General features: G+C 51.3%; 3 protein-coding genes across 9 annotated transcripts; 1 reads left to right on the top strand and 2 right to left on the bottom strand.

Moving 5' to 3' along the window:
• Positions 1 to 657: 657 nt before the first annotated feature.
• GABPB2 (GA binding protein transcription factor subunit beta 2) lies at positions 658 to 15,240 on the bottom strand. 6 transcript variants are annotated; one of them, XM_084500722.1, is made up of 10 exons: positions 15,179 to 15,240; positions 13,293 to 13,355; positions 12,887 to 13,026; positions 12,363 to 12,530; positions 11,807 to 12,001; positions 10,481 to 10,631; positions 7,663 to 7,776; positions 6,072 to 6,257; positions 4,455 to 4,588; positions 658 to 3,639 (listed from the first exon to the last, which is right to left on the bottom strand). In XM_084500722.1, the coding sequence occupies exons 3-10, from the start codon at positions 12,992 to 12,994 to the stop codon at positions 3,352 to 3,354; spliced, it is 1,344 nt and encodes a 447-aa protein (XP_084356848.1). In that variant the 5' UTR covers positions 12,995 to 13,026; positions 13,293 to 13,355; positions 15,179 to 15,240; the 3' UTR covers positions 658 to 3,351. The 6 variants fall into 6 exon arrangements, with proteins under 6 accessions (XP_084356848.1, XP_084356844.1, XP_084356846.1 ...); XM_084500718.1 differs by having other exon boundaries at positions 7,663 to 7,779; XM_084500720.1 differs by lacking the exon at positions 15,179 to 15,240 and adding an exon at positions 14,428 to 14,817 and having other exon boundaries at positions 7,663 to 7,779; positions 13,293 to 13,354.
• Positions 15,241 to 16,824: 1,584 nt separating this feature from the next.
• On the bottom strand, positions 16,825 to 20,761 carry MLLT11 (MLLT11 transcription factor 7 cofactor). The gene is made up of 2 exons (XM_084500728.1): positions 20,547 to 20,761; positions 16,825 to 19,619 (listed from the first exon to the last, which is right to left on the bottom strand). Exon 2 carries the CDS (start codon positions 19,610 to 19,612, stop codon positions 19,352 to 19,354), a length of 261 nt encoding a protein of 86 aa, XP_084356854.1. The 5' UTR covers positions 19,613 to 19,619; positions 20,547 to 20,761; the 3' UTR covers positions 16,825 to 19,351.
• A 937-nt stretch (positions 20,762 to 21,698) lies between these two features.
• On the top strand, positions 21,699 to 24,783 carry CDC42SE1 (CDC42 small effector 1). Of its 2 annotated transcripts, XM_084500733.1 has the most exons (5): positions 21,699 to 21,835; positions 23,014 to 23,203; positions 23,289 to 23,399; positions 23,589 to 23,663; positions 23,800 to 24,783. In XM_084500733.1, the coding sequence occupies exons 2-4, from the start codon at positions 23,150 to 23,152 to the stop codon at positions 23,658 to 23,660; spliced, it is 237 nt and encodes a 78-aa protein (XP_084356859.1). In that variant the 5' UTR covers positions 21,699 to 21,835; positions 23,014 to 23,149; the 3' UTR covers positions 23,661 to 23,663; positions 23,800 to 24,783. The 2 variants fall into 2 exon arrangements, with proteins under 2 accessions (XP_084356859.1, XP_084356858.1); XM_084500732.1 differs by lacking the exon at positions 23,589 to 23,663.
• Positions 24,784 to 25,045: the final 262 nt, after the last annotated feature.

Genomic DNA, 25,045 nt, shown 5'->3' on the forward strand with positions numbered 1-25,045 from the left:
TTGCCGCCCTCGGGACGGCGGTGGGACAGAAATCACACTGACCTTTTCAGCCAAGTGAAAAGGGGAAAGAATTCAATTCAGACCACAGTTTCTGCATCAGCATCTCCAGGAAATCATCTGGGACTTTCCTGCGTGCCCAAGCACGCAGCTGAGCTGCAATCCCCAGCTCGCAGAGGCCGGGAAGCTGGGCTGGAAGCGTGGGCAGCAGGATCTCGGTGCTCCACGCTGATAGCAGTCTCAGAGAGCAAGGGGCTTGCTTAGCCTTTAACCTCATCGACTCCTGTGCTCGCCCATCCACGGCCTGCTGTGAAGTGCCTGGACTCGGATGGCGTGGGCGACAAAAGCCCTGACGCGGCGAAGTCCAGCCCCGGCTTCAGTGGGAGGGTGCAAGAGGAGAGGTTATTTACCCGCTCAGAAGCTGCCACTTAATCTTGCCAGTAACAACAGACCCACACGGCCACGTCTGACAAGAAAACTGCTGTTCTCTGCCTAAAAAACTCCAATCCTTTCTGTGGAACAGCAGAGGATACAGACAAGTTTAAATTCTTTCTAAATGCTGGGCATAGATCAAATACTCCTCGGTCTTTGTTCAGGCCCCGTGTGCGAGGCCTTCTAAAAATAAAATGAACGTGCGATTTCCCCCCACAAGGCGAAGCATTAAGAACACTGTCAGCTTTATTTGTTCCAATTCTATAAATGAAATCCAATTACCGTGAATGCCACAGACTTTTTTTCTTCTCTTCTGAAGGGGAAGTTTGTTTCCCAGCTGAAGGGACTTTTTGGCAAAACTGGCCCTTTTCAGGGGAAGCATGGAAATACATGAGAATCAAAGTGCTGTCAAAGGCACAACACAGCATTTGTACTACAGCTGCCTTCAGCTGTAGAGCTCTTCAAATTTACAAATAATTAGACTAACTTCAGGCAAAACGGAGAAGCCAAAGTTGACAGTGTCCCTTTACATCCAGTAATGTTTCTGGGAACAACATATTAGAAGAATCTGTCTGGATTTACTTTGATACCGTCTTGAACCCTCCAACACAGACTTTTCAGTTCATCAAATGGACCCAAATTTTGGACATTCTGGGGAACAAAATAAAATAATACAAGCTTGAAGTCAGCGAGGAAATACTGACTTCCCAGAGTATAAGTCAACAGCCAGGAACCAAGTCTCTGCAAACATTCATTCTTACAAAATAATTATTAAAGCCTTCTTCAAAACATCTTTTGGAAAAAGATAAAAAGTCTTAGTTATAAATATAGCTACACTGGTTATAAATAAATGCACTTAGATTCTCAAAACCCAGCAAGTCTCATGAAGCCTTTACAGTAACAGTATCATAAACCTTGCTCTCCTAAAACCTGTCACTGAACCCGAGTGGTTAAACACTGCCAAACGTTGCCGGATACAAGATTTTGGCAGACCTGACCTCCCTTTGAGGCCAAAGCTCGAACAAATTGCAGGGTGCTGGACACGAGCACTCCAGGAATGAAGCTCTTCTCAAGTGCCTCAGCACAAGAGTTTCTGCGTGGGACGGGGTGAACGCCAGCTGTTAAAGCACGGCAAAGCTTCACAAACCGTTTGTTGCCTGCACAGGGTCCAGCACAAACAAGGCCACGACACTTCAGCCACGAGCTGACCCCCGAGGCACCGCCACCACCAAGAGCTGAGTGCTCTGTGGCAGGAGCACGCTGCCCTGGAGAGTGATTTTATGATGCAAAGCTTTTTTTTTTTTATGGTGACAAATGTGGCCCGTGACTCTAAGTTCATGCCTTTATGAACTCTTCAGTTTCTGTTACATCTCAAACGTTCTGATATGGGTTGAGCTATCAGCAAAGAAATGTGCACATTGGCAGTATCTGAACCAACAGAAAACAGTTATCTGGACACGCTTGGAAGTAATGGTGAACAAAAAGCAATGCAAGGACCATGAAATTGAATGATTACCTCAAATACTGCCAACGGTTACAAAACGAGGACATGGAAATTAAATGAAACAAACACCTAAACCAATAAACCCTGGGCCGAGACAGCTATGAATTTTTATCTTGTGAGAAGGCATTTTCAGAAAGCAGGCCAGCTGCTAGGGCCTCGGAGCTGGAAGTCGCTCCTAGCCTTTACAACCTTCTGCAGCCAAGAGAGCAGCGTGCATACGGTATTTTTCTGAACTTCACTTCTTTTGCTCGTGACTGCCGAGGGAGAAAAAGCTTCCATTATCAATTGCTATGCGATTATTCAGGGCTCTTCCAATCAATTTCCACACTGTCTTGAAACACATAATCCACAAGCCTGCAAAGAGGAAAGCATTTAGCTATCCTCTTTAATAAACAGGCCTGCAGAGTAAAAAAATATGAACATTTCAGTAACAATATCAGCTGCTTGTTAAAAAAGGTTTTAGCATCTTTAAAAATAAAAACTGTTTAGTAAAAAAGTGACATATGTATCTCCAGAGACAAACTGGCTCCCAAGCTGTCTTACAGCAAGAGCTGAGTGTATAGTTTTGCATCTATAATCAGTCAGCGCTACTCTTCAGCACAGAAGTGTCAAATAGAACAGTTGACTAAATTTCATAAAATGGATGAGGATTTTTCTGTGATCCCTTTGGGTGGTTGAAGGTTCTGATGTAGAGCTCCACCGAACTTTTCCACAGTCCAAAGAAAGCAAAATGTAGTATCCCCTGCTATCCTGAAACGCTCCAGCAGACACACAGTTAGCCTGGCCTTTGCTCTTACAGTGAAGGTTGCCTCTATGTGAACTAAACGCAGACTTTTGGAACAAAATGCCAATTCATTTCCTAGCTAAAATGGGGAAATCCGCTCCTGCACCTCAGAAGACTGTCAATAAAAATGTGTCACTCCAAGAATTTTTTTTTTTTTTTTTTTTATCTGAAGGTCCAGATCTGGTCACTCAACTTCAGAGAAGGGAGCGAACACCTCGGGTTATTGCATAAAGTCTGTTCTCAGAGCTGCAACTGCCAGGCAGCTGAGAGCTAATACCAGCTACTTTGGCAATGAGGTATTTCTTTTCCACTCCCAACAATGCAGGTATTAACATCACAAAATAAGCCTTCAGGTCACTTGCCGGCTAAAATTTGCAAAAGCTTTCAATCTTTCAAGGTCAAGCTTTAAAAGCACCTTTTGGCACTGTGCTGAAAGCAGAGTTATGTTGTGAGCTGCTGTAGAGGTTTCTATCCCTGGTGATGGAACCATTCAGGCAGCCCTATCGCATCATCTTCCAGTTGTGCAGTGGCTGTGCCAACAGCCCTCTGCTCACAACGATATTTGCCAACAGCACCTTATTAAAAAAAAAAAAAAAGTTATTTTCCTTTACAAAACCAAGTCAATAACCCAGGATTAGGAGGTTACAGTTTCCACAGTGATATCAGTTGGCTGATCCATTTCCATCACGGGCAACGCAGACCCCTCGATGTCTTCCGAGGTTACCACAACTGTGTCTACCTCAGCGACCTCTTCGAGCACTGCTACCTCCGCTCCGTTGGGCTGCTGCCTCACCATGGCTGCTAGCTTCAGCCGATACTGCTCCGCTTCCTGCTCTTTCTTTATGAGCTGGCTGCGATATTCCTGAGCTTTCCGGTTCGCCTCTTGCAGCTGCTGCTGTAGCACTTCCCTTTCATCATTGTCCTACAGAAAACAAAGTTGAGAGCCCATGATGGAGGCCCAACCTGCGACAGGAAGGTCAGCACAAGGAAACAGGGTGTGCCACTACTAGAACAGTTACGTGTTACAAAAACAAAATGCTCAACGGCAGTGCTCCTAACGTGCTTGAACTGAGCTGTGTTCAACTGGCTTGTTTGTCACAGGTTACCAGAATCAACTGGGACAAAGGAAGACACAAAGTGGCTGGCAAGTTTCCCCAACATGTGCAGGGAGGCGAGCTGGTTAAGTTACACATCATCTCACCAGGATGAATTTTGAAGGCTGGAGAGCAAGTGTAAGCAATAAGCAAGAAAGAAAAATAAAGAGCTATTTGTGCTGAAAAGTTTTGAGGCAATCAAGAAAACTGTTCTTCCCCAAGACAGAGTCATTCCTGCTGCGTGTATGATTTGGCTTACACCCAGCCTACGTTGTACTTCTAGAGGAAATCCTAAATAATCTCAGTCAACTACCACGATTCATGTAAAAACTCTGAGCTATTGCTTTGACATAGGCAAAACTGCAACAAGTCATTTATCTGGCTCTTTTTCTGCAGGTAGCAGGAAAACCTGACTGAGTAATGCTCAGCTCAACCGCCTGCATGTTCACGCTAACGCAGGAGCATATGCGGGAAGAGCAGGGAACCACCATGCAGGGTTCATTACAGCAACATACTCTGGCTCAGCTGAGCAGGGCACAGCTAATTTCCACTCTGATGGCTTTGGCAAACCGGGAACCCGACGTTCTTAGCATAGTAGAGAACCACTCATGAGACAACAGCAGTTACGAGAAGGAATATCTACCTTGCCTTCCTCCAAGTCATTTACATTTTGTTCCACTTTTTGCTTCTTGGCCAGTGGCTCTTCCACCTCTTCTGCGTCATCTCCATCTTCAATAATAGTCTCTTCTGCAACCTGACCAGCAGGTACAGTTAAAACTGAAAAATTAAAAGGTGACAAATTATGCAGCGTGAGACATGCTTTTGCACAGATGTTTCCTGAAAGAAGTCACTGCATCAGAGCGGTTCTGAAGAAAAAGAGACTCATGGATCAGCAATGCTGTAGTTTTTCCAGAGAGGAGAAAAACTCTGGAGCAGCTTTTCAGTTTCCTCTATTCAGGCCCTTGTTTTAGACCATTCGCTATAAGAAGCACCAGGGTATTTCAGGGCTGACAGAAGCCTGAGTCAGATTTGCATCTCAGAACACATGTGAAGTAAAATTATCCTTCTGATGGCTCGGTAACGCAATTATTAGCCAGGACACTTGTAAGCAAGAGGAACAGAAAACTCTTCTCGAAAATTCCCTGTACAGACAGTCCCCCCGGCTAAGCTCGGAATCAGCTTTAAGCACATGCAATAGCTGCAAATACTCTGAAGAACAAATGTGTTTTAAATCTGCACACATGAGTTTGGGAAGCCAGTAGCAAGAATTCATCCAACCAAGGAGGAGAAATGAGCCACGTGAACTACTGAAGGTAGCTCTACCTAAACAGTTCTTTCTTTGTTCGCCTTAGACTCAGAATGGGCTACAAGCCAGGAATTATTTGTTGTAATTTGGAAAATAATTCTGAATAATTAACAGCTTTGGAAAATTGCTTTCCACTCACAAAGTCTGTAAGCAGACAGAAATGATGTAACCTATCTCACACTGTATGTATGTCACAGGAAAGCTAATTTCCTAATCCTCTTTTTCCTGCACCAATATTAATCCAAATAATCAAGTATCCCTAGGACACGTTAAAAGAATTGTCAGTAGGAGACAAGGCTGATGAATTATATCCCTTGCGGAAATAAGAATTCACTAGAAGCATTCTGGAGCTCTGCCCTGCATTACTGAACACGATTTAAATTTGCCTTGTAAAACTGATAGATTATATTGCCTTAGGCTATATAACTATAGGTTTAGGAAGAAGAGGCACATTTAAGCTGATATTAATGTCCTAACGCTAACTCTGACATGACAATGGAGTAATTCCCAAAGGTAACAGGTTGCAGTTTCAGCACTCAAGTGATTTAGTTCCTGATTGGGAAACTGGCCACAAGATAACAGACCCACCTTTCCTGGCTGCCAGAGACAACAGCTGACACGGCACTTCTCAGCCCACAGCTTTATGGTGAAGGTGCTTGGTTTTAATACAAAGATCAAAATATTAAAGCGTAGCAGCGTGGATGCGTGTTAAACTGCAAACACACCACTGGCAAGCTTTACCACTGACGGCAGTCCCACAAGCATTTTAACCCCTCCTGGAGCCCTGCGGTCAGGCAGGGATCTGGTTGTTGTACCACACTGCTGACAAGCCAAGCCATACAAACAGCCTTCCTTGCGTGGCTCGGCGAGGCTTACAGCCACCAGTGGTTTTTTTCTTTTTGAAGTTAATCCTCAGCGCTGCCTTACAGCTTTCCAAGCTCGGCTCCTCCGTACCTTGCTGTCCATCCTCCATGGTGACGATGAACGGCTGGCTGAGGCCGCTGGTGGGGACGGCTGTCTGCAGGGTGCCCAGGGGAACTCCGTCGGTTACAATGGTGATGACGCGCTGCCCTCCGCTACCCACCACTTGCTGTATGGCAGAATCAACAGAATTTGCTTCCACTATTTCCTCTGTATTACCTTGAGAAATAAAGTGCATGCCAAAAAAAAAAAAACAAAAACAAAAAACAGTCATCATTTCCTTCTCTCTTCCTTGAATTGAAACTGAAGCCTAGGGAAAAAGCTCAAGCACACAGCAGGAGAATCCTGGAGTGCTTGCTTATGAAAAACAAATCTGGAAATATAGTAAGTCTTAAAGCGCGGAGGGGAGGGGGGAGCAAAACAAAACAACAACAAAAAAAACACACTAGGCTTCTGTAAAACAGTTTTTAAAAACAGTTATTTTTTTCCATAAAAGAGTAAGATCAAAGCACTAGCATCCCACCACATTAATGAAGACTGGAGCTTAAGGCAGCTGTTAAGCAGACCTGGCTCTGCCAAGCTTCCTTAAATGACCTTTCCCCCAACTCTAACAAAGACAAACCACACACAAAACTCTTCGTGCTGCAAGGGACCCCACCCCACAAGCACAGCCAAAGCAAGCAGCCGTAAGGAGGCTGTCAGGTTGGGCTGGGTGTCTGCAGACCTGCTCAGCTCTCTGGGACATTTACGGCTTGCACAAATAATCAGGATTGCAGACCCTGGGCTGCTTCCTGCTCCAGCACACACTGCAAGCACAGGAAACAGAGCGTATCTGACCACTACACACGTGCTGGGTACCCAAAAGGAAAACCTTCAGGCTCCAAAGGAAGCAGTCTTATGGCACCAACTGCTTAAAGTCAAATTACTCATCTCAAGACTCTAGGAAAAATGCTTAGCTTTGGGGAAAGAAATAAATTCCAAGGTGAATTAAACTTTAATTATCAAATTCCTACATATTAAGTCAATTAAAGGTCAAACATGACGCTGTACAAACATAACAACAGATCATTTAGAACAAAAAGCAAACAAACAAAAAAATAAAAGAAAACTGCCAGCACTTTCTGTAAGAAAAAGTTACCAGAGCCTCAAGAGACTTAAAACATCGGCTGACTACCAAGATTTTATAGGGATGTGAAGCTGAGCAAGCAGCAAACTGCAGACAAAGAAATATTTTAGACAATTTCCTTATTAAACAAATATTTATCTACACTTATGTACTAAAGTAAATCCATATTCTGAAGGTGTTTTCTTCTTTTTTTTCTTTAACTGATAAAGCAAGTCAAGAGCAACATATGTGATGCCATGGCAAGGCTGGCTGCTTAATAAACACAGAGTTATTTCTATTAATAACAGTCGCTGGGTTTTGAATTAAGTTTGAAATGCGATTAGAAATAAATAAATAAATAGAATTGACAACCCACTGCTTCACAAATATTTATCATCATCTCTTATTTACCCGGAAAAAAGGCAAACTCACAGGTATCTTAAATTGCCTTCAATTTCCTGGCAAGAGACTCTCTAGAACTGCACAAATTTGAATGGGCATCCAACTGCTCTCCCCTACCTGTAGCTCTGTTTGAGTTGGAAAGAGGTGCTGATGCTTCAGCGAGGGCTGCAAGCGTGGCGAGCACAGAGGTTGTTGAATTGGAAAACTGCACCGTGGATACGTGTGAGTCACCTGCTGGAGAAAGATGGGGGAAAACTGAAGAATTTTCAGGGCCTGCTGTATCTGAAGAGGAAATACAGCAGTCAGATTGCAACGATTTTGTCACCCAGAGATCAAGATATCAAATGTGAAAGGGAAGTGGAACAGATCATTTGTCATGAGAAGTGCCTTTCCTGCTACTAACTGCAAAAAGGGCTTTGATATTTAGGACAGACCATGTTCACTCTGAATACTTTATGATAATTTTAATCCAATTTAAACAAGAATTTCATTAATTTATTATTTATCTTTGTAACGAAAAGAGCGGCAACGTGAACTGATTTGCTCCAGCATCATTGTAGGAATTACAGAAAGGCAGACTGTCTTCTGGGCTACTTGGCATGCCGAGCTTCGATCTGGAGACGTGGATGTTTTTTCAAGATGTAGCCGTGCTGCCTGATGCCACTCACAGTAGTGCTGAGCTCTGATTGCTGTGATATTATGCAGAGTGGTTGCTATGTGCATAATTACTTGGCTTTGCACCTTATCATTGTAACTTTCAAAATTGCAAATCCTAAGGAATATATTGAACTATATCAACTATGTCAACAGAGCCTTTTGCTCAAATTCATAAATTGGCTAAGTATATCCATTTAGGTCAATGTACTGGGCATACTGGTCCTTTTTTTCTCCCTTCTCAGGTCTAGTAATGAAAAGCACAAGGTTACTTAAATGGTGTATTGATTTGAATGAGATAAGCAAGTCTTCTCAATTCCAAAAACAATGTTTCTTCCTCCAATTGACCACAGTAATTCCTATTCAAAGCAGACTTAATAAGAATGGAACAGGAAACTGAGGTCAATGGGCGCAAACTCAGTATTTTATTTGCATGCATGTAACCTACAATCTCCCCACCCCGCCAGAAAAAAAAAAAAAAAAAAAGTGAGATCCTGTACCTCACTGCCAGCATAGATTGTAAATACACGAAGGGAAGTTCATCTAAACTGTCCCTGCCTTAACCCCTGCAGCCCATTTTCTCTTTCACACACTGGCTCCTTGATTTTATGAAGGTTATCAACTGATTTATTTTCAAAGAAAAATACCCCAAAAATGAAACGGGCTAGGCACATGAAAATGCTGTGGGGCTTAGTAAATATTTTCAGCAACTTGTAATCAGATTTCTTCAGACTAGCTAAATATGCTTATTCCCATTTAAAAACCTTTTCAGTAACTGGAGACATAAAGAATTGAAGAGAAGTGAGAGGAATTACTAGCTGTAAAAGCATTATAGGAGAGGGATTATTATTTTTTGTTGGTGTTATGATAGTGCAGTCATTGACGCCCTCCTGTGGGCAATGAGAAAAAAACCTCCTGACATGGCCTAGAGCTGGAGCAGCTCAGGACCATCTGTTTTCACACTGCCCAGCTATTGACGATGCTGGAAATGTTATGAGGGGAATAACCCCAGGTACTTTAGTCAAGTCACACGTGGGCAATAAGTCCACATCACCACTGTGATGTGGCACTGAAAAGGCAAGGGCATTGGCCTCAGATGCCTACCGGGCTCCAAGACAGCGCTCAACATGGACTGTGGCAAGAGGATCATCCAGCACGCAACCTTTTGAGGGGCCTTTTGAGCCTTAGGCCCCTCTGAGTTCAGGGAATAGCCTTCACCGAAGATGTTGTGTGCCAGTCACGTTGTGTTTTCCTCACAGATGTAACAGAACTCTTCTAATCATTTTGCCCCTTCTAAATCAGGATGTCAGTGCCTTAAAGCTATGAGCAGCACTGAAAGCTTTGAGATTAAGTCCAGCGTTGCTGAATTCACTGTGGCCAGACACAGACAGAGAGGTCTGGGTGGGACTGCAGAACATCATTATCCAAGATTTTTAAAGCACTCTAGTTAATAAGCATTCATGCATGTGAACAGTCCCACTAACCAAAGAATTACTCACATGCAGAAGTGTTTGCAGGGTGAGGCCAAATAGCTTCACAGAACTTGTGTTTAGTAGCCTCCTTGTGACTGAAAACAATGGTTTGGATTTCCCCAAATACAGAAAATTAACTTTAGAGTTATGATGAAAATTGGAATTATACAAAAAAGAATTTGCACTCAGCCTTAAGTTAAAGTGTTCTCCCCACTAACCTAGGGCTTACAGGACAATGAGGAACCTAATTTATTCCCATCTAACACGTGGGGGGAGGGAATAGTGGAGAATGAGTAATATGCATATCCTATAGACCTGCTTATTGTGAGAAAACTTTTCACTGGTTCCTTACTCAACATTACGTATACCAAAATATCCGTGCAACTCCTTTAGCCAACAAAGAACAAAGCCAGCCATTCCTCAACAGCTCTCTAATGCTACAGACCTGGCACAGACAATAGTTTCCATTACTCGTCTGTTGCAATCATCCAAATCCATTTTCCCAAGCTCTGGTGCTTTTAACAGACCTGAAGCAGACCCACAGCTGAGCTCAGCAGAGCTTCACCACTTACAGCAGAACTACCCTTATTTACATCAGCTAGAAATTTGCTTTGCTGCCTTCAGCAGGAAAATTATATATATATTCTGGGGCAAGAAGCAGTAGTTTGGTGCATTTGGCTGTGCTTCACCACTTTTCCTCTACTAAATGACCCTCTGCCCCCTACTGGTAAGCAGTCTGCATCCCCATGAACCTCACAGAGGAAAAGTTTTCTCAAGGCTTTCCCATGCAAGGTCCCATAAAACCTCACCTGAGGTTGTTTTGGCATTTGCTGACGAGACGAGACTAGCAAGATTGAGAACTTCCCCTGGTGCAAGAATAAATGGTGAGGTGACAGTCAGGGTGTTTGTGACAGGATGTGCTCTCTCTGGATGCGTGTTCACCTGGTTCTGCATCGCTTCCTAGGAAAGACATTGGGGTTAAGCATGTACTCCTTACACCTTCTGTGGTAAACAGGAGTATTCAGCATCCTTGTAACATCTCAGAGGCAGATTATTTCTCTCTGCAGCACATCAGTGACACCAGTGCAAAAGCCATTGCAAAACTGCCATCTAAATTGGCAGCACACACTATTGTGGCATGTTATTGTGCAAGATAAGTGCAATTCAAATCCTATCAGCCAATTTAGTCCTTGTAGGCACACACTGGTTGGTTGGGAAATAATAATAATTAAAAAATCTACCTCCTTATCTCCACTTTTTTCTAACAGAAAATGATTCCATCAGATGCAACAGGATCCCTCTCCCCTTAGCGCAGATCTGCCTGAGGTAGACACACAGATTCCCTTCCAGATCAACAGGGAGAAACACACATTGCTGGAAAGTGAGTCACCCAGCCTATTTGGACTCCAACCTTGGGATACCGTGATTCATCTCCCAGAGGCAATCATTTCACTGATTTCACACAAAAAGGAGTTCATGAAGTCAGCCCAGACAGATTCTGCACTGGTGACATCTGAACCAAGAGCTGGCATTTGCCAAGCCATGTGTCTTGGTTTCAGCTAGGATAGAGTTAATTTTGCTCCTAGTGGCTGGTACGGTGCTGTGTTTTGGGTTTAGGATAAGAATAATGTTGATAACACGCTGATGTTTTAACTTTTACTGAGCAGCCGACCCAAACTGGCCAAAGGGATATGCCATACCATGCGATGTCATGCTGAACAGTTAGTATGGGTGGCTGGACGGGTTCGGGGGGAACCACTGGGATGGGATGGACATAGGTCAGCGGGTGGTGAGCAGTTGCATTGCATATCACTTGCTTTGAACATCTTATTATTACTATTACTATTTCTCTTCCTTTTCTGTGCTATTAAACCATCTTTATCTCAACCCACAAGCTTTTAAGTTTTTTCTCCCCGATTCTCTCCCCCATCCCACTGGGAGGGGAGCGAACAGCTACATGGTGCTGAACTGCCTGCTGGGTTAAAACACAACACCATGTGAGGCTGCCACATTATAAAAGTTAACTCAGCACTTCTAGTCTGAGCATCAGAGTTTCCATAAGAAACATCTGTTCTAGTTTTTTCAGCAGTTGTGGGTCACAAAATTACCAGCAAGTTTCTCCTTCCTCAGCCTACCTGTAGTATTACCAGAGTCTCTGGATTGTTCTTGTCCAAAGCAATATCAAAAGCTGACTTATCAAACTTGCTGAAAGCGTGGACATCAGCTCCATATTTGATGAGCAACTCTACAACGTCTCGGTGGTTATGCTCTGTCGCCCAGTGTAAAGCAGTCATTTTCAGCATGTCCTTGGCATTTACATCAGCTCCATTCTAAAAGAGAGAGACGTTACTTGTCAGCACACTGTCTTTTCTCAATACAAAGCATCAATGAGCAGATGTAACAGACCCCTGTCAAAGAGCTCGGTTGTACTCTTCTGATTTTAACCTCAGCCACTGTCATCTGGATTATTCACAAAATAGCTGGTAAAACAAAACTCTGACACGGTCATGAAGTTCTCACAGCACCACTTTAACTTCAGCATTCACAGGATGTTTCCTTCTGTCCTGCAGGAGATATTTTACTGTGTCTTAAAGGTGGTACCTGTGCTAGCATTTAAACAGGGACATCAACATGTAGATTCCCAGGCCATTTAGACCTGCCTGAAAGTTATACCTGATTTACTGTACTTACCCTAATTAACAATTCTACAATATGAGTGTGTCCATCAGCTGCAGCCATGTGTAGTGGAGTCCGGTCCACTTTTGTTCGGGCATCTCTGCTAACACCAGCTCGAAGTAGCACCTCTGCTGTTGAATAGTGGCCGTACTGGGCAGCAAGGTGAAGAGGCGACGTCCCAAGCTGCACGTTAATTTGGGAGAGTTACCGTTGATGCACGGCAAGAGAGGGTAAGCAAAGTAATCATCACACACATGTCCAGCAGTAATGAGAATGACAAAGCTTCTAGAAAAAAATAATCTTTTTTTCCTCCACTCAGAAATAAAGGGCTGCACACCCAAAACATTTTTATGACAAGCATTAAGTTATCTGCCAACCCAGACTCTTTATTTTACTTGGTTACAGGGTTGCTTTTACTTATTTTACTGTGTTGTAACATTGTTTTATTTTACTGCTTCCACTTCCATTTCTGTCCTTCAGCACCAAAGAGTGCAACGCATCTCACAAAGAAAGCCAACGTCTGTATCCCTCCGACATACCCAGTCAGTGGTGAAAGGAGCACCATTTGCCATCAATGTTCGCACTTCGTCATCTTCGCCTTTGCGAGCTGCTTCTAGCAACCTCTTCCCTAGGTCCACTAAGGACATCTTTATACATGGGAGCAAGTATTTGCTGAAAGCTGCTTTAAAAGGTGGGAGCAAGAAATGGAAAACAAATGAAGAAACAGAAAACAGTGAGGCACAGACATAAAAACCCAGTACAACTAAGGCCTGGCTGGCCAGCTAGCAGACACACAGAACTAGGCCCAACCCCATACAAAACAGGCAAAAGTATCTATCAGTTTTCAGTACCACACCTCAAACATCAAGGGAAGGCAACACAGTCTCAGACTGCCGGCAGACCAGACCTTACAAGGCCCCAGAGCTCCTGCAAAATCCCACTTACCTCAACAGCACCTTGTGCAGACACAAAGACTTGCCCATGTGGATCCCGTTTCACAAGCAGAACCTATAAAAGCAACAGCAAAGCAGTTCCTGTTTATTGCACAACATCACTTTGATTTTCCAAGTGCTTTAATCTCCAAGACTCTCTCTGACCCCAGCACTTAGGGCTAAGCGTGGGGGAACTACCCCTGCTCTCTGCCAGGAGAGAATAAAACAAACCTTGGTGACTCCAGTGACTTGGTCAAGGTCATAAAAGGAGCAGAACTCAAAAGCTCCTAGTCCTGCAGCCAGCCTACCAGACAACAGCGTCTCTATTTATTCCCAACTACATTCAGCATACCATGGTTATGGCAGTGAACTACAGCATTTTTCTCCACAATAGGGTTACGCTGGTAGCCAGTCCTATGAAAGACTGACTTTAAAGTCAATCCACTAACTCTTTACAACGTTCATTTAGCGACTACAAACGCCTGTCTGTGCAACTGTGTGCTGGGCCACACAGCACAACAGTGACTCCAACAGCACTGAAGCCCGTAAATGACTTTTTTAATTTCCTTCAACTGCAGTTCTCTGAAATAGTTGGAAAGCTCTACAAGAGGGTCTTTCTTGAATGAAGAATTCAAGAGAAGTGTCCCACTCTTTCCTCAGTGATGGACTGTGTGCAGATAGCCATCAGCAAAACAAGCCCCTGAAAGGAAAGCTGAACAGCAAGCCCTAAACCTCCTCTGGCAACGCTGTTTATTAACTTCTCCCTCCAAAAACACATCACACTTTGTAATATTATTCCAAACTCGCAGCTCTTTCTAAGAGAGAAGTTACTACGTGCAGCACTCGAGTCTTGGAAGTCAGGAACCAAGTGATGCTGAGTTTGCCGTCACAAAAACACTTCCAGAACTGGGAGTGTGAGAAAAAAAATAATAATCATAAAAAATTCTAGCTGTTCCTACAGGTGCAAAAGGGAAGGGTTAGGATTACTCTGGACCTGTCCCCGACCGCTGCCCAGCGCCAGCGCCCAGGAGGTCCCCGAGGGGATGAGCTCGGGACTCAGCCCTCATTTGTGCCGGGTGCTCTGGACCTTGGCGGCATTTAGGACGCCTGTGTTTGACCACCACAGCCCCCTGCCCTTTAGGAACTTCCCGGTTTGTTGTTCTCTGACTTCTCGTGGGCCAGATGCTATTTTCTGGGGCTCCTTCTCGTTGCCCACATCGAACACCCTTGGGTTCAACTCTCCAGGCATCGGTGGTTGCCCCGCGCCTGCTGGGTTCCCTGCACGGTTACGGGGCCGGGGCTCAGCACTCCGTGTGAGGAAAGGAAAGGAAAAAGGAAAGGAGGCAGCGGGTGGTTAACCGAGCCCGCCGGCTTCCCTGCTCGGGCTACGTTTCGATGTAGAGCTCAGGGATATGGCTTGGTGGGGGCTGTTAGTGTCAGCTCAGAGGTTGGACTCGATGCTCCCGAGGTCTCTCCCAGCCTGGCCATTCTGTGACTCTGTGGCACGGGATCCCGGTCCCGTTCGCTCTGAGGCCTCTCCGCCCGGTCCCGCCCCCCCGGCAGCCCCCAGCCCCCAACCCCGGGTTTTTATTTTTCAAGCCCTCCGCGTCCCCCCCCAGCCGGACAGCGCTGTCAGGCTCCCGCCCCGCTCCCCTCACGGCTCCCTCCCCCCCCGAGTGCTCCGAGTCCCCCGGGCTTCGGCGGGGACCCCGCTGCCCACCCCCAGCCCCCTCCCAGAGCGCTGCTCCCCGCCGGGACCCCCGCAAGGGGCCCCTCCGAGCGCCCCCCCCCCCGAGCACCCCGATGCCGCCCCCCCCCCCGCGCCCCCTCCCCTCGGGCACGCGCGCATCCGACGCACGCGCGCCCCCAGCCCCAGGCCCCCCCCCCAGCCCCACTCACGCTCCGGCTCGGGCCCCCCCCCCCGGGCTCTCTCGGCTGTTCCCGCGCTCGGCGCCGCCCCCTCCTCGCCCGCCCGCCCGCCCCCCTCCCCTCCCGGCTCTTCCCGCCCCTCCCGCCGCGGCCGCACAAAATGGCCGACGCGGAGGCGAAGCGGCGGAGGGATAAAGTGCGCAGCGACCACAAAGAGTCCGCTGAGGGAGGGCAAGAAGAGTGGGCTAAGGGGTTCCTCCGTCTCCGCCTCCGCCTCCTCCTTCTCCTTCTCCTCCTCATACGGACCGGAACGGAGGGAGGGTGGCGAAGTGCCGAGCGGCGGGGCAGCGCGGAACGGGACTATTTTCTCTAGCTAAGGTATTGCAGCTGCCGGAGGCGGAGGAACACGCGCACTGCAGGTAGTTCCGGCAGAGGCGTTTGGGCGCCAAGTATAAAAGGGCGGCGGCGGCGGCCGGGGGCTGTGGCGCCGCCCTGAGGCGGCGGTGGGGGCCGCTCGTGCGGCTCCTGGGCGTGAGGCTGGGTCCCCGGCCTCTGATGCCGCTGTGTACGTAAATATATTTCGTGTGGTGTGCGCGTCTTTTCTGAGCGCCTTTCTGCCTCCGAGATGGCTTCCACCCGCAGAAGGGTGCTCTGTGGCGATGTACCGCCATCAGCCGCCTCTGATGGGCTTTGATCACCTCTTTGGAGGTGAGTGTGAGGCACTGGATCTCCTCCTGGTCACTGCTGGGGCCTGCGTGGGTGTGTCTGCAATAGCCTGCACTTAATTGATGTTAAGGAACCCTTTAGGTTGAAAGAGACCTCCGAGATGACCTAAAATGACAAAGTTACCTCTGGGGGATGGGCTGCTGGCTGGTGCCAGGCCCAGGAACCCCTCAGCAGGGCTGGAGCCTGTCCTGGGGTGGCTGTGACAGCCCTGTCGGGCTGCGGGCTCAGGCAGCCAGGAACCAAAGGGGTTTTGGTCTGTAGAGGAGGCAGGATGATTTTTTACCGCTGTAATCAGCCAGCTCAAAGCTGTCCCTATCAGCATTTACCCAGCTGCATGGCCCCGGTCTCCCTGCCCAGTGTTTTGTGCAAGGCTCAGCACAAAACATCCACGCCAAGCAGCATTTTGCATCTACTTTGCACTTGTGTCTGTTCCCGTCTGTGTCCAGATTTAGCAAAATGTTATGTTTTACCTGAATTAATGATTTACAGTGTAAGTGTCTGAATACTGGAGGTGATCTGGAAATGTAATGAATTAAAAAGGCTTCAGGAGGAAAAAGCCTTAAGGAGCAGAGGGCATTGATGGGAACAAACCAGTGGAGCTGCTCCAATGTGAGGAGAGAGAGACTGGAGTCCAGGGTAAAAGTAAAGTAATCCATTAGTTTACAAATTTATATTTTCTGAACTTAAACTCCCCAAATAACAGCCAGGATGGGTCGAGCAATCCACTGCATTTGCAAAGATGCTTTGTTTCATGTTTCCCCATTTCTGTGAAACAGAGGAAAAAAGATTATTTTATGTAGAGCTGTAGAAAAAGCTAAAATCTTTTGTTCTGAGAGGCTAAGGAATGCCAGGCATTTAAAGGCACAGCAAAAGCACCGTGTCTGAAAACGCCCTGCTTGGCTCCCGCCATGAACTGCTGGATCGGAAAGGATCAAACCCTGATGCAACACTCACACAAGAGGACGTTCAGCCTTTATTAACAGTTGTTAAAGGCAGCATAGTAAAGCAGCGGTGACAGATTGCCAGGTACAGCAACTGTTTACAGTCTGGGGCCTTGGGGTAAACCAGGGCACTTTGAAATATTGAAAAACAAAACCAAATATACTTCCATGGGGGTAATCAAGGGCAAGTGGTGGGTGAGTACAGCAGGTAGAGGTCAGAAAACATTGGCTTGTGAAGGCAAATCAGGTGTTACCTGCCTTGTACTTTTTATTTGATTCTGTTTCTTTCAGATGGATATAAGACACAAATTGGGCATTACAGAAGGCTGGACACAAACGCCAGGTCTCGCGTGGGAGCCGTTTGCTGGACCAGACTCGTTTGGTACAGCATGGATGCTGTCGGGGCTAGAGGTGAAACGTTCCCTGCTTTTGGTTGCTGCCAGACTTGACCCTGCTGTGCTGTGCACCACGGCTGTCTTTGCTCAAACTCAGCACCCAGTACGGGTTATCAGGGACAGACAGGCACTTGTTTATCTGCCCCATGCTTACGGAGTACGTGGGCTTGAGCAGGACAGCTTGGTGGGGAACATAAGTGCACATTTCTAGGCAGTCTTATGGGCTTTGAAGACACGGTGCCACGTCCTGGAGAAATTCCGGGAGTTTCTCCTCACTGCTGTTTTGCTCTTGGGATCATCGTACGAGAGCGCCATGTGATTTTGATGTTTATTTTATGTTTTTAGAGGGTTTCTTTCTCTTCTTGGCGCCTGTTCAAGGTGCGCTGAGCACACAGCTGCCAAGCCTGCCTCTCCACCAGGGTGTGCCCTCCCTGCAGCGATCACAGCGGGCTTTTGGCTGCTTGGGCTGTAAGATGGTCCTGGCCAGCACCCGCGTGTCTTCCTCCTCCCCGACACATGCCCCTAAACTCCTGGTCCAAAACCCGAGTGTCCAAAAGCTGTTAGCCAGCTCGCAGCCTGGCTCATGCCAACACCCACGGGTCACACGTTGGAGCCGGGCTGAGGAGACCTTTTGCCAGGAGAAAGCGGGGCTTGCTCAAAGTGCAGGTATTTGAGGGAAACTGGTACATCGTGCTGACGTTTTGTTTGGAAGAAAGAATAAGCACTGGAGTGGAGCAACCCCCCAGTGGTGAATGTTCTGCTGCACGCTCCTTAGAGAGGGGTGTTCCCATTCTCAGTTTCAAAGGCCTTTTTCATTGCACTCATATATATACGAACGTGTGCGCCTGTGCACAAATCTCGAAATCAACGATGATCGCTGTAAGTTGAAAAAATATTTTGTTCCAGCCTAAAGAATAAACTTACTTTTTCACAGATTCATTTCATAGGTGATTTCCAAAGCTTTTCTTCAAGTTTGATTTTTTGGGGGGAGATGGTGTCAAAATAGTCAAATGTCCCGGGGAAACAGAAAAACTTGTTCCTACAAGCCCTCTTGCACCCATACAATATTGATGTAAACAGTTCTGCCAGGTGCAGGGGACCCAGCAATAGGCCTCTAATTTAGCATTCTTTCCAATTTCCAGCATCCAAAAAAAAAACAAAAACAAACAAAAACAAACAAACAAACAAAAAACAAAAAAAAAGTTTTGTCCAAGGCTACATGTTATTGTTTCAGTTATCAGCTCACAGGAAAGACTTAAAACAATTTAATGGCAAATTACTCACAGAACTCGATTCCAGTCTACCTGGGTTTTTAAGTGTCCGCGGGACTGTGTACGTTTTTAAACCATTTTATTTTAAATACCTCTCCTGTGGTTTTCACAGCTTGGAGCACAGAAATCACACAGCTTTGCACAGGGGAATTTACATTTTTCACCTCTGCCAGCAGGATGGGTAATTCCTGGAAGTGACAGGAGACCAGCTCTCCATAATGGAGAGCATGATTTTGCCAATATTTGCCTCTTTTTGGTGCCTTTTCAGCACTCGGGCTGCCTCTGGCCACCTGCCCCTGAACTCTTAAGACAATTTGGGGATGTTCCACATCACTACTTCACCAGGATCCGCTACAATTTCACAAAATGCCCCGTGGAACCACATCGAACCCCAAAAGCACATCCAAAAAGACAGAGCCTTCATGTTAGCTCTCCCAGAAAACAATCTTGGAAAATAAAAATGCGTAAAAGCCAAAGTGATTCAGGATTTGTGATTTTTTTTTCCCCGCTTCAAGATGGCACTGAGAAATAAACCTGGGCCCACGGAGCAGGCATGCGAAAGCTGACCCCAAAGCCAACCCGGCGTCAGGCCCAGGCTCCTGCTGGAAGCCACGCAGTGGTTCCTGCTTGCCCCAGGCTTGCTCCGCTGCGATGCTTTCCGAAGGAAGAAGTGGAGCGAGGAGGCACAAGGCGAGGCCGAGGCTTGGCAGAGAGGATGCTGCCACCCGCCAGCAGGGCCGGGGCGAGCTGTGGGGTTCGACAGCAACGCTGAAAAGCGCCCAGAGACAAAGAAACGACACCGGACAGAACCAACGAAACCAAACCCTGGCATGCCTAGCGGGGAGGAGGGAGGGGGGTGAGGGGAGGACGTCAGATGAGGTCGAAATCGAAGGAGCTGATGCTGGCGATGGGAGCTCTCCAGAAGTTGAAGCTGTTGAAGGGCAGCAGGCTGTCCTCCTCGGCAGAGCTGCCCTGGGCAGCCGCCTCCCGCGGCCCCGGGAGCTTGGCGCGGGGCGCGTAGAGGGGCCCCTCGCCCAGCCCCAGCCCCTCCAGCTCCGCCAGCTCCAGCCGCGGGATCGGCATCCTCCAGTAGATGAAGGAGTCGTACTGGTTGCTGATGGTGTCCAGCATCGTCAGGCTGCGAAGGGGGGAGAGGAGGAGGAACGCCCTGGGGTGGCCGCCCCAAAGCTGCCAACACTCACGGGTGCTGTGGTGTTGGCCAAATCCCACCCCAGAATCAACCTGATGGGGAGGGGAGCCCGTCCTAAGCATAGGAATTCCCCAGGGAATCCCCACCTGGCACCTTGGGTGTTTTGGCAAGGTGGGGGGGGGGACAGGAAAAAACGGAGACTTTTTGGGGCAAGGAGGGGCTGCCCCCCCCATCCATTCCCGCAGCAGGGACAGGAGCCAGGACCCGAGAGGAGCCCTTTCTGACAAAAGGGTCTCGCCCCTTCCCTGCGCACAAAGCCGAAGGCATTGCCGTACCCTGGGGGTGCACAGCCAACCCCCCCCCGAAGGGTTCAAACCCACCGGCTGACCTGAAGGAGCCTCCTGCTCCCACCCGTGCTCCCATTTTATGCCCTGAATCCTGCAGAATGACTCAGGCGTACCTCGAACCCAGCCCCCCCCCGGCCCAGCCCTGCAGCAAGGGGCGACTGCCTGCTAAATTTAAGCTCCCCCATCGAACTCGGAGGCTATGAAAGGCTCCTGTGTCACCCCCGAGGAAGGTGAGCCGCAGTGGTTTTAAATAGCCTCCTCCTCAATGGGAACATCTCCGGGCGCCTCCTGCCCCTGCTATTTTGCGGTGACAGCAGCAGCGTGGACAACGGGCTTAAAGCCCCGAAGGGAGGTGACGGAAGAGCAATCAAAATCACAAAATCTGCTCTGAAAAGGGCAATGGATGCGAGATAAGCCCCCCGCACCGTGTGTTGTCCAGAAAAGTCGGGTGGGTGGGCGCAGCGTGCTCAGCGCTGCCCTTCGCCTCATCCCCGCTGCTCACCCCAAAAATCCTGGGGTCCCCACCCGCGCCCTTCCAGCACCCCCAGCCCTTTGCTGCCGTCCCTACCTGCACGGGGAAGGAGGGCTGGAGGCCGGCCGCTCTTTGTGCCGACAGCCGCACCGCACCGCAGCGTCGCTTTTGTCTGCTGGCGCGCCCGGGTCTGCAATGCAGCCCCTCGCAGCGCCCGCCGTGGGGGGGCCGTGGGCAGATGAGTCAGCAGCCCCCACCCGCGCTGGGATGGACGGACGGATGCGGACGGACGGACGCGGAGGCGGTGGCGGAGGCGCAGGAGGCGGCTGGGGATACGCTGGGCGTGCGGCGGGGACATGGCCCACCTGCCACGGCCCAGCCCTGTGGCCACCAGCTCATGGCCTGGGGGGGGGGCAGCGCCCCGGTTTGCAGCCCCCCCCCCCCCCGGCTGAGGTTCTGTGCATGAGGCGAGGGGGTGCCCGGCACCCCCAGAGCGAGGGCTGCGGGCTGGCAGCTTGCAGGTGAGCGTGGGATGGGGGCCCGGGGGTGCCCGTGTCCCACCCAGGGTTTTGCAGTGCTGCCGGTGGTGGCACGAGATGCAAAATGTCAGGGTTTTGTCCCAAACCGGCCCGCGGGCTGGAAATGGGTGCGAAAGGAGGCAAGCGGCCGTTCGCACCGAACCCTGGCCCCTGTCTAGGGCGGGTTGGAGGGGCCGCTTCCAACGCAGCTGGGGGCACCCGGCCGGGACCCCGGCCCCTGCGGGATTTGGCCCGGGGGGGCTGCGGGGGCAGCGGGCACCGTGCAGGCTGAGGAGCCCGGTGTGGACGCGATGCGGTGCCCGGGCCAGCCCGGGGGGGCTTCCAGGGCTTTGCTCCCTCGAGGGGCATCCGTGGAAAAAAAGGGGGGGCTCAGGGCTGGCAAACGGACCCCCGGGGTGCAGCGGGACCCCGAGCCCTGCTCCCCACTGAGCCCCCCACAGCCGCCGGGGCTCAGGACCCCCGGCCCTGGCGGTGCCCCCCGGCTGCACTGAGCCCCGGTCGGGGGCCCCGCGGCTTCACGGGGCACCCCCAGTCCCGGCCCCCCCCATCCCAGCAGCACCCCCAGAGCCCCCCAGGCACCGCTGAGCCCCAGAAGCGGCCCCCAGGAGCTCTCCGGTCCCCTCCCGGTCCCCTCCCGGTTCCCCCCGCCCCGTTCCTCGTGCCCCCCCCCCCCCGCCCCCGGCTCCTGCAATGCTGCCGCCGTCCAGGGTGGGAGCTGTGCTCCGGGCTGGGCCGGGCCGTGCCGGGCGCTGGGGGAGCGCCGCGTCCTGCAGCCGCCGGGGCCTCTCCGAGCCGGGCTCCGGGAACCGGCACCGCCCCGGGACCCCGCAGCGGCACCGAGCGCAGGTAACGGGGCTGCTGCCGGGACCACGGCCCCGCGGGGGACGGGGGGGATGGATGGGGGGGGGGGGGAGACCCTGCGGAAGCCCCCCCCGAAAAAAAAGCGGCGGGGGCGGGGGGTGGGGTGAGGATCCGGTACCGGAGCTGGGGTGCGGCCCCCGGGGTCCCCCCCCCCCAGCCCTCCCCCAACGCAGCAGGGGGGCACCCCCGGGGAGCTGGGGGGGGGGAGGCCCGGCCCGGCCCGGCCCCGCTGCGGCCCAGCGCCCCGGGGCGGCTCCGGGCGGCTTCCCCCCCCCCCCCCCCCCCGGTGCCTCCCGGTGCCCCCCACCCCCTGTGCGGGCCGAGACCGGGCCCAGCTCACGGCGGGGGCGGCCCCGGGCACCCCGCGGGGAGGCTGAGCCCCCCCCCCCCCTTCACTGGGGGCCTCTCCCCCGGCACCAGGGACCCCCGCCTTGGGCTTGGGGCTGGGGGCGGCCCCCCCCGGGGCTGGGGAGCTGCGGGGGGGGGGGCTCCCTGCGGGCTGCCCCCGCCCTGGGCCCGGAGGCTTCGCTTTCGCTCCTGCGGCCTTCGGCCTCGCTCGGCCGCCGCCGGCTGCTCCTGGGGAGTGGGTCCGTGGCCCCCTCCCACACAAACCCCCCCCCAGTTCTGCCCCTCTTCCCGGGGCCGTTTTGCTGTATTATCCGTGCTGTGTCCCCCCCCCCCCCCCCCCCTCCCCCGCCGTCTGCTCTTGGAGCTGAAGCGGAAGAGCTCAACCTCCGGCCCCTTTTCGGAAGGGCTGCGGATATTTATAGCTGCCTTGCTCAGGGGCTGGGATTTGCAGCGGCTCCCCGTACCCCCCCGCAGCATCCCCACGTGCATCCTGCGCCGGGGGGGGCACAGGGGACAGATCTCAGCCTGGCCACGGGGCAGCTCCTCCAGGTTCCTTCGTGATGCCTGTGGGTCTCTGCTCTGAGGGTTGAAGAGTTGGTTTGTAGGGGGGGGGCAGGACTGTGGTTCTTCCCCCTTCAAGCTCGCAGCTCCTTTCCACACCGTGCCTCAGTTTCCCCACTCTGCCACATCACCTGGCAGCAGCTGTCAGCCAGGGACTGATCCTGCCCCCCCGTCCCTGACACCACCATCTCGTGTCCCCCACTGAGCTGTGACTTGCGGACAAATCCTTCTCCCCTCCTCCGTCACCCCCCCAGGTACCTCTCTGCCATCTTGGCCACCCTGAGCAGGTGCCGTGGGCCCCCCCTGCCCATCCCCATGGAGTGAGAGCGCTCAGGGGTCTCTGAGCTGGCACAGTCCCCTGCGGGAGGGAAGCTGGAAGGCGCCGCCAACATGAGTGACTTCTGGCACAAGCTGGGCTGCTGCGTTGTAGAGAAGCCACAGCCAGTGAGTAGCTGCGGGCCGGGGGTGGGGAGCTTGGTGTTGCAGAGCCGGGGGTGCCAGGGGACTGATGGCCTTCATCCCCCTGCAGAAGAAGAGGAGGAGACGGATTGATCGCTCCATGATCGGCGAGCCCATGAACTTCGTGCACCTGACACACATCGGCTCCGGAGACATGGCTGCGGGCGAAGGCCTGCCCATGGTACGCCATCCGCATGCCGGGTTGGGCTGCTGGCCTGGGGGGATCGTGGCTGGGCGGTGGGTCTCATGGCTGGGGTGACGGCTCTCCAGGGTGGTCTGTAGGGGCCTTCTGCTTGGGAGGTGATGGTGTGTCCCGGGTGGGTGCCAGGTCTCACAGCGGCGGTGACGCTTCTCTGCCCCATCCCTGCAGACAGGCGCTGTCCAAGAGATGAGGTCCAAGGGTGGACGGGAGCGACAGTGGACCAGCTCCCGGGTGTTGTAGCATGTGAGTACGTGACCATTTGGGGAGTCAGGCGTGCAGGTGGCCACAGCAACCTGCTGTCACCATCCAAGGCACTGCAGCTAATTAACACTCCACCGCTTGTGCAGTTTTGTAACCCAACATCTCTTGAACTTTGCAGATTCCTGGCTATTTAAGCCCAGACTTGAACTGCCTGATCCCCACACCGGAGGAAAAGCCAACCTCGGGCGCTTTATTCCCGCAGTAACTTATGCAGACCAAGCCTCGTGCCTGTCCTGGTGGCTCTGGGTTGTCCCCCACGAATCCCTCCTTCCCCGAGGCACTGGGCCGGTGATGGTGACACGGGGAGGGAGCGAGGCCACCCCGCACCCAGCTGGGATTGCAGCCCAAAGGACGCCACCACCCACCTGCAGCGCACTGGGAGCTGCCAGGCGCAGTCAAGATGTGCCAAATCCTACCGCTTTCCCTTTTTTCCACAACCTGAACAGCACCGGTGTCTCCCATGGGCCCCTCTTGGCACTGGCCTCAGTTCCTCAGTTTTCCTGGGGAATGGGGACGAGGCCAGTTCTGCTTTAGGGGCAGACCCAGAACGGCGTTAAAGACCTCAGCATTTTGGTGTCTCACAGGCAGCGGCTCAGCTCTGACACCGCCACAGAGCCTGTGTTTCCTCCAGCCTTCCGCTGGCATCGCCACCGCCAGCAAACCTCTGCCTTCCTTCTTTTTTAGGATATTTTTTAAGCTTGAAAACCACCTAGGCAGCCTCTGCCATCACTACCGGGCTTTGACCGGCATTGTCTGAGGCAGGACGGGGCCTGACCCAGCTGCTCCCCCTGGAAAGAGGGACTGGCTCGGGCTCCTGAATCTAGGCGCACGTGTATATAGTTCAAATAGCGCCAGGATTAAATATTAAAGAGCACGTGCTGGGAGCTGCGGCTGGCTGTCAGAGGGTTTCCCCTTCACCATGCTTCAGGTGACACAGGGATGCTCCTGTGCAGGGCCGGGCTCTCCCAGCCCAGCAGCGTGCCCAGTGCTTGCAAGCGAGCGCAGATGCTTGATTCAGTTTTTAACCCCACAGAAAACTCACCGGGAAAAACACACCTTTGAAATAAAACCTTCTGCTGGCCCAAGACGGGCGTCCGCGGGCTGCCAGGATCTCCTCACCATTCTGCTGCTGGCGGGACCCAGACAGGGTGAGGGGTGCTGGGGGGGGCACCAGGCAGGTGCGTCGGCTTTGGGGGGTGCCGGTCCCACCTTCCTCTGTCCCTGGGGATGTCCTCATCCTGCCGTTCCTCACTCAGGTCCAGGCTATCCCAACCGCTGCCACCCTTATCACTGTCACCTGCTGAGAGGCCTGGAACCCTTGTGGCAGACCCTGGGGACCCTGTGAACGGTGGCCCTGGGGGGGT

The sequence above is a fragment of the Aythya ferina genome (genome assembly GCF_964211825.1).
Source record: "Aythya ferina genome assembly, chromosome: 29".
Lineage (NCBI taxonomy): Eukaryota > Metazoa > Chordata > Aves > Anseriformes > Anatidae > Aythya > Aythya ferina.

What these genes read in the sequence shown, in the direction of transcription:
- GABPB2 (XM_084500718.1), bottom strand. Translation starts at nt 12,994, where the DNA reads ATGTCCTTAGTGGACCTAGGGAAGAGGTTGCTAGAAGCAGCTCGCAAA. An exon ending in TTGTAGAATTGTTAATTAGG is followed by an intron (nt 12,002 to 12,362) that starts GTAAGTACAGTA and finishes TCTCTCTTTTAG; the next exon opens with AATGGAGCTGATGTAAATGC. An exon ending in CATGGAGGATGGACAGCAAG is followed by an intron (nt 4,589 to 6,071) that starts GTACGGAGGAGC and finishes TTAATTTTTCAG; the next exon opens with TTTTAACTGTACCTGCTGGT.
- CDC42SE1 (XM_084500732.1), top strand. Translation starts at nt 23,150, where the DNA reads ATGAGTGACTTCTGGCACAAGCTGGGCTGCTGCGTTGTAGAGAAGCCA. An exon ending in TTGTAGAGAAGCCACAGCCA is followed by an intron (nt 23,204 to 23,288) that starts GTGAGTAGCTGC and finishes ATCCCCCTGCAG; the next exon opens with AAGAAGAGGAGGAGACGGAT. An exon ending in CGGGCGAAGGCCTGCCCATG is followed by an intron (nt 23,400 to 23,799) that starts GTACGCCATCCG and finishes TGAACTTTGCAG; the next exon opens with ATTCCTGGCTATTTAAGCCC.
- MLLT11 (XM_084500728.1), bottom strand. Translation starts at nt 19,612, where the DNA reads ATGCTGGACACCATCAGCAACCAGTACGACTCCTTCATCTACTGGAGG.